Below are 13,346 nucleotides of genomic sequence, written 5' to 3'. Positions count from 1 at the left end.
TTGCCGACTTATAACGTTACCGAATCGTCAGCGATTCAAGATATTAAAAATAAGAATCAATTTCTTCCAAAATTCGTAGCAAAAACGTGATTTAATTAAAGTATAGGTACCCAGGAAAAGTATGTATACATGGATGATAAATAATGATAGATCAGATGTTATAATGATGCAGAGACCAAAAAGTATATATGTACATGCGGTCCATGTACGATACTAATATATGTGATCCATACGTGATGCATACTATAAATTTTATAATTTTCCAGGAGACAAACTAGATTATCTACAATAATACGTTTATAATAGGAAATTAGAACAATTATTCATTTCGAAATGGGATTCTTTTCGACACGCGCTCGATCTACTCCATAACATTAACATTCGTAATTGCCAAATTTCGTTAGTTTTGCCGTATCTATCACCGTTCTCGAGATATTCGCGATTTTAGATTTGAAAATTAGAATTAAATTAATATTAAAATAAAAAAATCCAGGGAAGTCTTTATAACGGCCTAATTACCTGCCCGATTTAATTTCCCCTTTAGGAAACCTTCCAAGTTTCATTAGTTTTGCCGTATCTATCAGCGTTCTCAAGTTATTCGCGATTTGAGATTCCAAAATTTAACTTCTATTTATGAGAAGAGATAGGGAAGGTACTAGATGCTCAAAGGTTTTTATACCGTAGACAGAATACTTTATTGCTGACGAATCTAGTGTAATTTATATAAATGTTACTGCACGAAATAATATTGTAGATAATATAGAAGTATATGCTAAGCCGCATAACTCGAATCACTTGCGGTAATTCTGTGTGTAAGAACGCACGTCATGGACACGTTGCAATCCAGTCTATCAACCGGATTAAACTGAACCATATTGTCGGTATTATACAAATACAATAAAAGAAGTAGGATCAGACAGGAGGTGGCGGATTGCGCCGAAAGTAGCCGTATCTTTGGAATATTTCTTCGATCGACCACCACTTCAAAGGCGCCATGTATCTCGTGGTTACGTACCGGTTACTGTAGAAACCGAAAAAAAATACTGCAACAAACAAAATGTACCAAAATACAGGCAGCCGAGAAACTTGATCCCTCAACATTCCATAGACTGGAGGCACTCTTCGGCTGTAACAAAAAGGGATACGTTCATTCAGGTTTGGAAGTGTAGCATATGTTATGTGTGTATGATGCACAACGTAAATATGTGTGACAAAGTAGGGCAAGCAACATTACAAAATATACAAGTTTTCGAATAAAAGTCGGAATTGCATGTGCGTAAATCTTTCAAAATTATAAAAGGACCCGCTAGGGGTTAATTTAATTATTCGTACTCCGTATTATGGCTAAACTCATGAATTGTTATGGGGGATTTCTTCAATTAAGATGCTTTGTAATTTTTAGAAGTATGAAATAACCCATCATAACGCAGGAGCAAGTAAATTACAGGCTTCTAACTGCAATGGATAATTTACTACGCGTGTTTGTACAAATAAGTATATTGCGCTTATGACAGGTGGGTAATTCATTATGTTTTGATAAAAATTCCTAGCTATATATACCTGTAAGTTATACAATGCAGGTATGATCGTAACGCGAGCGGCTGCATCACTTTAATTGGGGATATTGAAAACTGGATGAGAATAATGTTAATACTACAACAGCAATAACGAATCAGAAATTACCGCGGTGATGTGTTTTCAGTTAGTAATTCCTCATCTCTGACTTGAGTTTGAAAAATGGTTGAATCCCCTCTGGTACTTATAAACGTATCCGAATCGCCGCTTTCGCAACCAGCCACGCTGAAGTTGTTCAACTGGCGGCGAATCAAATTGTTATTTTCTTCCTTCGATCCGCGCCTTGACTCGGCCTGCTCGAATATTTCTCTTAGCTCTCCGACGCTGCTTGAACTGCTGCTGGAACCGTTGAAAATATTCATATATAATAATAATTGTTTGTAATATCTTCGTATATCTACAAAGTCGAACGCGTTCGCTACCGCCTTTCGTTCGACCATAAGCCGCAGCACGTGCAAAGATATGAAATTCGTATAATATTCATATTTTTATACTAACTCTGTCCTATCCAATTTCTCGTCCCACCTCTGCGTATCGTAACTGAGCGAAGGCCGTCTCAAGGTCATTCTACCGGATATAGAGACACGCTGCTGTCTCGCATTATCCTGTATGATTGGCAATCATTATGAATTATTATAGACACCACAAAAAATGTCTTAGATAATTTGGTTTTGTGCCACGTGCAGAGTGTCTTATTGGACTTTGTCCATTAAAATTATCCTTAAAAATTCATAAGCAGGATAAGAAAAATAAGGTTCCGGACAAAGGTTGACGGGTCTCCAAAAGGGCATAAAATCGGGACCGCAAGATTTCGACGTGTGTTATTCAATAGGCGCTATAAGTTAGATGCTGGTGCTGCCAGCCTTACTTCTGACCCGCTAAAATTAGGGGGGATGGGGGTCAGAATCGACTTTATTCGGGTATACATACATACCAAAGTAGTATACATGTACAATATCGTACATGAGTATATGTATGCGTCTAAACGATTCGCGGATCTACGCAAGGCAGCAACGTAAATTCATGAAATTTATAAATATAACAAATTCGACTCACTGCACTGGAGCGTACCTTCTCGATGCGATTTCTCTATAGCTTATCGGTATTTTTGTCGGTTAAAATTTAGGGAAATCGCACTAACGATCGGTAGGCACCGAGTGCAACGAGTCGGATTCGCCGCTATATGATGAGGCGTTGCCTTTGTTAATGCCTCTTGCAGGGAATTGACCGTTGCGGGTCGAGATATCGTTGCGATGCTGGCCCTTCTCCTAGACACCTATGAAATTTGAAATCGAATTAAAATTTTTAAAATACACAAAAAGAAGATATATTAATTCACCATCTTTTCAATCAATTGCCAGGAAGCGAGGATCACTCGGAAAACATGAAACGATTAATGGGAAATAAGGTAGAAATTATGATTCATATAATAATATTAAAATAAATGACGATTTTTGGATAATTACAGAGAAAATCGGTAAATTTCCGGAATTAAACTAAAATTTCCTCTGAAAAATATTACGGAAAGAAGCAGAGAAATTTGTTCATATGCCGAACTGAACAAAAACAAAAAATACGAAGTCATGAAAGTTTCGTACAAGTATATACATTATACATATATTATACGTATGAAGGACGCCCGATTTTCAGTGATTCCTTCAACTATCGAGGAAACAATTAATCTTACACGAAAATGTTTCATTGTCAGATCGAATGGCCTCCGATTTGGAAACAAAAACGCAAAATCCATAGATTTAAAAAAATACGGTGCGCACAACGAGCGAAGGGCCATTACTCGTCCCCGAATCGTACTGCAAAGGCCGAAGTCCGCGGGCTTCTTCCCTTGGTACACAAAATGCTATGTTGGAATAACCGGAAAATTTGAAATTCGGAATCGACGAAGTATCGATCGAAGGATGGTGGAAAAGGCGTAGGTATACGTTTGGAATGTGAAAGGAATGAAGTGAATATAAGCGGGCTGCACGTTATGTGATCAAAACAAAGGTTCTTCGCACCGTTGCCGTACGGCTGGCAGGCGGTATCCCGCGATACCGGACCCGGGGGACACCGTCGTCGACGAGTTCACTCGGATTCTCCTCAACAACAATGTTGTTGTCAATCAGGATGCGCCTGTAACGTTATCGACACGTACATATTTCGAGTACCCACGCACGGAGAAACGAACTATTACTGGAGACCAATTTGTATTCATGATTGTTCGGCTACTTCGTTGTTCGGCGGGATATAAACTACACCTTGCATTAATGCAATAATTGTCTGGTGGTAAAAGACCCCTTCGTATCCCTGCGATGGGTTCCGAATTCCAACAATTGTTTGATACGTATACGAGGAGTATTTGCGGAAGGCGGCTATAATGCTCGAATCTAGAGTCGAGTTAATTTCGTGTCTTGCATTGCCGCTGTATAAGAATGACCTCCTCCTTGAGTGTCAGTGGCCACTTTCACCGCATATATTCCCAGTATACACAGACGTAATTCAGGGTAATTAAGAATATAATTTAAAGAAAATGTTATTAATAAAATCGTTGTGGCTGAATGTGCCACTCGATGGGCAAAATGGGTTTTGATTTAAAAACGCTAAAAAATGTATAAGAATTTATAGTTTCAACTTTTCAGTTCTCACGTTATTGAATATTTAACAAATTTTAAGAAATTGGCAAAAAACAATCGTGAAAACGAGGAGATATTATTGAAAGAAGTTAACAGATTTTTAATTCATTAAATATCTTGCACTTTGAGTATAGGTATATACAGTAGCATAGACGTTAACTGCGAATGATCAGAACACACGTAATACGGTTTTTGTTAAATGAAATATAACGGCATGATCTGAAGTAATCGTCAATCGGTTATCATTCACATGCGGCATAGGTAATTTGAAGGTGATGGGACTATTTCACTACGGACCTCATTGTTGAAGCCATGAATTTTTTTTATCCCTGTGTTCTGCCCTTAGATTTGAAATATAGTGAATGTATGCGAGCCGAGTCAATGTACAATCATTCTAGGTATAATATTCCTTGGCTACTGCAAAATAACATTGTCTTATAAAGCCTGTAGCACGTGTCGATAACTTTTCCGAAAAATTGTTCGCTACTCATTAAAGGCTAATAGCATGATTTGAGGTTTAAGGCAGCAATCTCTAAGTACTATATTGTACTTTATTATACGCAGGTAGAGCTCGTCGTTAGTCTACATGTATAACCGCGAATGGAAGCCGAACAACGTAGAGCAGAATTGAAAATGAAATTAAACGAGTCATGAGGGAAGTTCTTCTCACTTTGTCTCTGCGAGCTCGGCGGCAAGTTTGTCACACCTGGCCCGTAAAGCCTGTAGGTACCTATCGGCAAGAAGAGTTGCCCTGGAAACTCGACGCTCCTGATGCGTAGCGCCGAGGAGCTCAGCCGTGCAAGATACTCTTAGGGCACATCGCGAAATCATCTCCAACTGGTGTCTGACTCGCTCGACTCGCTCTACGGATTCTCGATCCACGCACAGCGGGGCGAGGGCCTGACGATCAACGGCAATATAATCAATCAGAGGATCATTTGCTGCATGAATTAGCCGGCGTTGATGGCACGCGTAAACCTCTACACGTCTTGCACACACTTACCTATATTGGTGTACACGTGTCGCGTATTCGAATGACATTGTTGCACTTTAATCACGATACGTGAAAGAGACGCACTCGAGCCCACATGCACGCCAGTTACTTTATTGTAAATAGGAATACCGTCATGTACGTATATGAGTCAACCTCACCTGAATGTCACGTTGCATCCTTCCGACTTCCGTAGCGAGATTGCGCTCAGCCTGGTCTCTTTGTCGTAAACTGAGTGCCAACCTCCGCGGCAGCGTTGCTCTGTCCGTCCCCAATCCAATCGAAAGCGCCGTATATTTTCGCTGGTTCCGGATGGAGTGTAAAAATTTGTTACATTCATGGGACGTGCACCAAAATACTTAGACACCATCTATTTAAGCGGGCTTAAGCAGGCTCTCTGATCTCGCACACCAGCGGTGGGGTCAAAAGAAATGAAATTTCAAAAAATTCGAGGTACATGTAATTGGAGCTGGTTGGTTCGGTGTGGGATCGATAATGAAGAAAAATTTGAATTTAACAATATAAAAAACTGTTTTTTAACGTGACATCATAGCGGGAGACTTAAAATAGAATAACCAAAGTACTATAACGGCGTTCATTACCTCGAGTTCATCCTCGCTTATGCGGTCGCTGTAACAGAAACAGAAGACATGTTTAATTGCATTTTTTTCATTTTCGATTTTTAACGTACGTTAAATTTATCTTTCCTGATATTTCATAAAACTCTATTTTTGAAATTCAAGTGTTGTTTGAAATCAGTAGTCAGACAAAGTTCGGATAATGGAACAGTTATGTTGTACCGATATGATGCTGCATGTTGAATTAAGAATGACAAAAACATAATACATAATACAAAAGATGATTTATCATATAAGCTTTTACCGATTTAAGTATTATTATAAAATGGACAAGGTTGGGCGGCGTGGCTGGTGGGGTACATATAAGCTCACCGAAATTACACAGCTATACTGAATGTATGCAACCATTCAAAGAATACTCTCCCACATCACGGTAAGCTCTGTATGCTTTGCTACCTTTCGACATATACATGTATATATGTTATAGATGACAATCAGTACCAAAGTTCATGGCCATAGGGAGGATCCGATAGTCCAAGCTCGATCAGACGCGCATCCGGTAAATTAGGAAATGCCCCCAGATTCAGCTGGTGTTCACAGGCTTCAAGAGTGTCCCCAGTTCCACCAGGGACATCAAGTATTCTACTCTGAGCCGCACTACAGCCGCAGCTGCATCGGCATCGGAAGCTCTCTCGGCAAGCGCTATTGTCACCCTCGGATAACGAACGACGCAGTCGTTCAGTTTTCTGAAAATCACAAATTTGTACCATAAGCAATGCATAGAAAAAAACTAGATTCGATCAGTTACTCCATGCAGGCCCAAATCGCAAGAATGCTGACAACTCCGCAGCTTTTCATATGAGTACATGGCCGTAGTAAAGATTTCCTTAGACGTGGATAGAAACGAACAGAAAATATACCAAAAACGGTAAAGAAACAGACAGAAAATTGATTCTCTATCTGTTTTATATACGGTTTACGGTATAATTTCTATCTGCGGCTAACGAAATTTTTTTCCAAGGGGCGAAACGTTTTTTGCATCGTTAACCCTCAAGGAATCCTCTCTGTATAACTATACCCTTTGTTTCAGGCACGGCTAATGATCTTGACCACAGAATTTTTTATAATCATTCGTTTGCGAGTCACGTCTTTTTTTAGACTTTGAAAAAATATCGTCGGTAACAAAACCCGAATCTCATACAATTCCGAAGCATTCGAAATAGTGAAATTCTACTGCAATAAAGGCAAGCACGAAGCTTATCTAAACGCGTTCGCGTATAGCTCGAGCCTTGAACGAGTGCTATCTAAATATAGATGTAGATATATGTACAGGAGGGTACTTCAGGCTCGCAATAGGTGGATTTGTTATGATTTTTGAAAGGCAGTACCACAGCAAAAAATAAAACGAGCAAGCCTGAGGTTGAGCAGAGCAGAAATACGAGAAATTTCAAAGTGCTCCAAGGTGCAACGAACAATCAAGTTCAGGGTACCGCGAATACAAAGTTAAGCTGGTGTTCCTGTGTGTTCTCATAGACCCCATATTCTACCATACGTGTGTATATACTGTATACCTTATACATAAAACGGACATGAGTGTAAAATATTTACACATAGCGTAGACGTTTGTCGAGCCATCGGGAAATTCGCATTCCGAATCTGCGTTATTATTAATCCCTCATTTTAGTTCAATATAAAATGGAATGCCGGAAAGAATCTTAAGGAATTTCGTTGGAAAATTATTCCGAGAAAAATTATGGTAGAAACAAATCTAAAGTAAATATTATTACACACCACGTAAGCAGTACAAGCACACGGAAAACAGGTATACAAAATATCCGCGAATTATATGCATATCTGACGTAACTTAACCCAGCCTCGATCATATCAAATTTATCCGGAATATTGCAAGGAGGCTGAAAACCAGATATATTCACATGAATTTTGTTTTACATTGTTAACAATAAGACCTCCTTTTCTTTGCGTATCAGGAACGATGCCTCGAATTAACGCAGGCACGGGCGCCGTAATCATAAATCCATGGAAATCAAACGTTTTAAACACCTATTTTTCGTCTTTCCTTTCCAACATATATATATATATATATAATCACTTTTCGAAATTATTACAGTCGTGCAGATTTTTATCGTCATTCATAAGAATTTTACTCAATTTTTTTTTCGGTACAAGTTTTTTTTCGCGGCATTTTTTTCCATTTCCCGCGCAAATAAGTGAAAAAACACTCCGAGCTATAGCTTCAATATTAGCAAAGTAATGATTTCATCATGATAATGTTGCGGAAACTTTGCATTGGAAATAATGTGATGTAATTTGAATATAACTAATTTAAAAAACAATTCAGCAAAAAAAATCTCATCATTAATTGATGTTTGCCGACGTGTGGAACGAAAATAACATGTAATGAAACTATGCATTGATTCTCCTCACTTGTAACAGCCAAGACATGTGTGCGTGACTTTTAATTATAAGCAGCGGTTCCTCAACGGTTTGATAACTTAAAAAGGGTTGCCGAAAGATCTCGCGCGCGTCAGATGTCAGTAGATAATTTTATCCAATTTCGAAGGTCATACACTTGCACTGAAATGCTAAGCACAAGCAATGAAAGTGTTATTTTCCGCCCATGTACAGAATGACGGTGTTGTGATGAAAAATATTACGTACATATTATTCTATCACGTATATCAGATCTATGAAACTTGTACTCATCGTTACGAACCTTAAGTCGATGTTTACGATTTTCCACCGATTCTTCGGCAACTCTATTCTCTGTTCTATCCCTGTATGGTGGCGGTGGTGGCTCTTGGAAAGCAAATGCGGAAATGACATTTTGATTGCAAGGGTGCGAGGACGCTGCCTCCGTCTGTGGCGGTTGGTGCGGTCGAATTGGCGATAGCAAAGGTGGCGGTGATGTCGATCTTGATGGTGGTGATGGTCGTGGTGGTACGACCACCTGTACGTTATCCTCGCAGTCAATCTGGTCACGGGCGCACTCTGAATCGGAACTATCTTCCTCGCTGGACATCGCGCGCTCAACTGACCTGGATCGGGGCGATATTTCGCAATCGTTGCTACGCCCTCGCTCGACGTTGGCTAAAGCAACGTCACCGAGTATCTCGTGGTTGGAGGGGCAAAATGTTGGTGTCTGCAGCTGGAAGCTACGAGCGCCCATAATTGCGTACGTGGTCCGGCAGCTTTCAAGGCTTGCTTCCGACTTGCTAGGCTTCCCCGGCAACATCGATTCTGCAAGCATGTTTGAAACCAGGTATAAGTCAATCAAGAATCAAAAAAATATGGAAATTGGAAAAAAGAAAAACAGGTGATTTTCCTGTAAGGCACATGTGTACGATATGACGGAAAAAAAAAATTCAATTGGCTGTCTTTGGATAGGCAGCTGAATTCTGGAAAGAAAAACATACGGAAATCATCGTTCCAAGTGTAACCAAGAAAAAGCGCACCATTTTTCTTATGACGTAGGTCACAGTACACTCGGCGTATACGAAAACGTAAGAATTCGAATTTGATGTCAGTTTCGCAATGCTTTGCCGTGCAACACTTCAATACTAACCAAGTACCCTGTGTGACTGTTGACGTTCGATTATCACGGGAACTCGATCACTTTCTGCCATCGGAATATCCACACCTGCGATGGAAACGTAGGACGGTCCGGAAGGTTCAGTTAGATCCACATCGTGCGGTGGTTTGACCGTTTCGTCTGGCTCTGTGTACCGCGTTACCGTACGATGGGTCGCTCTCGACTCCGCCGGATTAACATCCTCAATCTCCGACACTACGGTCGTTTCGCAAATATTTAAGGACAATAATTCAACCGAAGATTCTGTCGTTCCTGAGATGAAATCGATCCTCGCGTGTGAATCATCAGTCCCGTTACACTGTGCAGAGTCGAACATAAAACTGCCACGTTGCGGTATCGTCGGAGAAACGTTGCATGTTGTTTCGGTTTGTGCCATCACTGCTGGTGCACTCTTCACCCGACCACCGTCATCACTGCTATAAATGGTCGAAATTTCATCGTTTTTTTCTGTAGAAACCTGATGACCAATCGGGGTGGGAGAAAAAGGTCGTACGTTATCCATGTCGAGTTGCCCCGACCCAGCTGACAGGCTCGCAAGGTAATCTTCCGATTCTGTCCTGCAGAAGTTATTACTGAATGTCTCAGAGTCGCTGATCAACGGCTCAGCAAGTTTCCTTGACGGTCTTGACAGTAATTTATTGCATTTCGTGCCTTGATTCGAACGTGTGTATTTTCGCACCCTTAAAGAATTCGTGGATCTTCTTACCGAGGTATCTCGACCTCCGTCAAGTTTACAGGGATCGAAGAACTGGTGGTATACCGATGATTTTCGTTTCGGTACGTTGTCATACGGCTGAAAATTTCCAGCCGATTTCTTCTCCACGGGGTGTCGTTCATTGCTCGATGTTGTTCTCAGAGTCAGTTTCTCCAAGTCAACATTTAGATCTTCCACAACGTCGCAGCCGTTATCCTCGCAACTCGAAGTCCCAGAACCGGCCACTGAATGTTGGATCGGGGCCAAGGCAGGCTCTGTACGATACGTTCCGGGAGTCGGGTCCGTCCTAGTTATCGTTAACGGTGACGGGTCTCTACTGTCCGTCGTATGTAAAGTTGGATCCACCCGCGTCACCGTCACAAGTGCTTTATCCAGGCTGTATTTCAAACTGCTCTCCTTATCGTCGGAAGAATCGTCCATAATTTCTGTCCTCTGGCATCTCCAGGCGCAGGTTTCCAAAAAACCGCGGTTGAGCTCGGATCCCGATTCAGACCAGCCCGTGACAGTTGCATTCGATAGTCTTGACTCAGCATCAGCGGTTATCAGTGACGGGGGAGATTCAACGTCACAGGAGCCTGACCAGCAATCACATTCAAACTCTCGACGCGATGGTGGAGTTTGAACGTACCTGCACCGAGTAAACAATATAGTTTCCTAGCACACAATTTGTTGGTCAAATCGAATAGCAACTTTCTTTTTCCCACTCAACCCTTAGCTTTGTTTTTCTCTACCTTAATATTGAATGCATGAAAATTTCTCAGACGTGTCATCGAATAATGTACGTACTTACTGCATACGGCTTTCCCGAGTTCAGTGTTTCAGTATATACAGAGAATCTCCGATGAAAGGATAGACTCCGAGCCACGCGATCACCCGCCAGTGCAAACACATGCCTAAGTCTAACTTTTCACCAGAGATTCCCTGTATAATTATTTCATTCAATTTTTATCAATGTTTCGGTATATATGCATGTGTATAATACGTACGGACAGAAGGATAAGCGTAAATAACTCTAGCCGAGAACTCGTTGAGCTTCGATGAGTTGTTGATACTTGTTTATACAGATCTTGCGTTGTTCTGAAAAATTGATAATATTGTTAATCACCTGGATTTATGCTCCCGCAGGGATTTTCTAGGGCTGTGTGCTAGATCGGGATCTCCGTTGGCGCAGCCGGAACTTTGAATGATCTCATCTAAGGCAGCGACGATGGGGTCGATTATCGCCTCTTCGCAAACTTCCAGGCTGGAGGACCGCCTCGAGCTGCACGGCAGCGGTGAAGAACGAGGAGTGCTGGTGGCCGCTGCAGACGCATCTCCAGATTTTACCTCGGCCAGCGATGCGACCCTTTTTTCCTTTTCCTTGTGCGGATGTTTTTCCGTTCCCCAACTAAAGTGCGAGGGACATGTATGTATGCTATTTTTAGGAGCACAGACATACGTGTTATATATTCTACAATCCGCGTACAAGGGATAAGTGACCTTAATTCTTGGGTAAAATGAAATGATTACACATCAATAATGCACATATACTGTATGCGCATAGTAATCATTATAACTACGCAGTGGAAGGCTGTCATTTCACATATGGTAATAATTAAACGGCACATTATCGCAATGACGCAATTGTTAGAGTTGGGCTTTTACCTCCACGACGGGCGTTTAAGCTTTACTGTAATATTTCGACTGACGTTATTCGTAAATTGCAAATACTATATCATGCCGAACGCACGTCACCGGTATTTGACAATTACGTTACCGGAAACTTGTGAAATATCACGGTAATAAAAATGAATGTCACGGACCACCGCAAGGCTGAAGGCCGCTGCCCTCTATTTTCGTGGGCATGTAAAAGATCGAACAAACATGCACAGTTTTCTTTGCACGGCGTGATAAAATAAGTAAACGTATAACGCGTGCTAGATTTGAAGCAAATTCTTTTTCCGGTATTTTCCAAGCCCACTTTTTACTGATCATAATTATAGTCGTTATCATAATATTTTACGACGATTTTCGATATGCATTTATCGAGATAAAAAATTATAGATTGACAGATAAAACTCAATCGTTTCCCAGCGAGTTTTCACGTCTAAGCGAAAAATTTTACAAGTGTAAGTCTTTGCAAAATTCTCCTGATTATAAAATATGAGAATACACTAGATAATTATACATTCATATGGGGTTCCCACCATATGACTCGAAAAATGTTACAAATTTGCTTTGAAAAAAATCAGCTGCATTCAGTGATCAACATTTGAAGTTGCCGATGACTAGAAATGCAATTTTTTAACACGACGATAGAACATCTTATGACTCGTGCGCTTGCGCGGTGTCGCGATTTCAATCCCAATTTAATGTCGAGTCAAGGCGTTGCAGATGAATCTGAAAAGATATTATTACTCGACGGCAGTATTTTGGCAGAAAAATAAACAAATCCACTCGCACTTTATAATACAGTTTATTTCCAAGCCGTCGGGAATTCTTAGCACTGGTGTATATAAGGCACGACTCACGAGTGGATCACCGGATTACGCGAGAAATAAAAATATACCGATCAAATTGAATTTGGGTGAAATCTTTCCAGAATAAATATCGAAATCAATTCTGCTAATGCGTTTTGTGCTGGTACTTTTACACCACGTATCGGTCTGCCTACGACGGATATCATATACCTGTAATCACGCACATCTGTATCCCTCCCGTATACTTGCAGTAAACGAACATTGCAATTAGCCGATAAATACGTAGAGAATTAATTTATTATGAGACCGATCTATTGTGCAGATGTTTACGTTCATGGTTTTACCGGGTATTCATTAGTTCATCACGAGCCCTGAAACGCACGATGGCCGAGGGCCAGCCTTAATGGTGAGGATTAATGGCGCGTTTCATTACTGCGAATACTGCGAATTCTCCATACCTAACTATGGTCTGTATAACTGATTCAGACAGCGTTCTGAAACATGCGGCAACGAGATCATGCTGGGAAAATTTTCAAATTGACCAACAAAATCCGATTCTCGCAAAACACAAGATTTAAAAAGTTCAAAAACGTAATTGCATAACAATTCGAGAGGTAAACTGTCGTTCAAAACTTCTAATATCAATCGATTCCAGTTTTTGCAAACTCGTCGTGTACATAGCAGTAAATTATGAAGAAATCGCGAATAGCGTATTACAAATAATAAACGCAGCGTGCGTTTTGATACTTCCAACAGTTTTCTTTGTTTTTCTTTCCGAAACCGTGTAC

At 40.7% G+C, this 13,346-nt stretch overlaps 1 protein-coding gene across 9 annotated transcripts in view; it reads right to left on the bottom strand.

The window, feature by feature from the left end:
• Positions 1-72: 72 nt before the first annotated feature.
• The window catches only part of LOC124221259 (uncharacterized), a 23,578-nt gene continuing 10,304 nt past the window's right edge, over positions 73-13,346 (bottom strand). For 2 of the 9 annotated variants that reach the window (XM_046631060.2, XM_046631064.2), the window contains 12 exons: positions 11,205-11,486; positions 9,358-10,727; positions 8,509-9,032; positions 6,276-6,520; positions 5,799-5,826; positions 5,358-5,498; positions 4,876-5,105; positions 3,591-3,705; positions 2,717-2,851; positions 2,074-2,180; positions 1,684-1,914; positions 73-1,126 (listed from right to left, as the gene is read on the bottom strand). In XM_046631060.2, the coding sequence (XP_046487016.1) occupies positions 913-1,126; positions 1,684-1,914; positions 2,074-2,180; positions 2,717-2,851; positions 3,591-3,705; positions 4,876-5,105; positions 5,358-5,498; positions 5,799-5,826; positions 6,276-6,520; positions 8,509-9,032; positions 9,358-10,727; positions 11,205-11,486 (3,622 nt within the window). In that variant the 3' untranslated portion in view covers positions 73-912. The remainder of the gene's footprint in view (positions 1,127-1,683; positions 1,915-2,073; positions 2,181-2,716; positions 2,852-3,590; positions 3,706-4,875; positions 5,106-5,357; positions 5,499-5,798; positions 5,827-6,275; positions 6,521-8,508; positions 9,033-9,357; positions 10,728-11,204; positions 11,487-13,346) is intronic. The other 7 variants (XM_046631061.2, XM_046631063.2, XM_046631062.2 and 4 more) reach the window with 7 other exon arrangements.

Source organism: Neodiprion pinetum, chromosome 6 (genome assembly GCF_021155775.2).
Source record: "Neodiprion pinetum isolate iyNeoPine1 chromosome 6, iyNeoPine1.2, whole genome shotgun sequence".
Taxonomy (NCBI): domain Eukaryota; kingdom Metazoa; phylum Arthropoda; class Insecta; order Hymenoptera; family Diprionidae; genus Neodiprion; species Neodiprion pinetum.
This window is presented reverse-complemented; position numbering and strand designations above follow the sequence as displayed.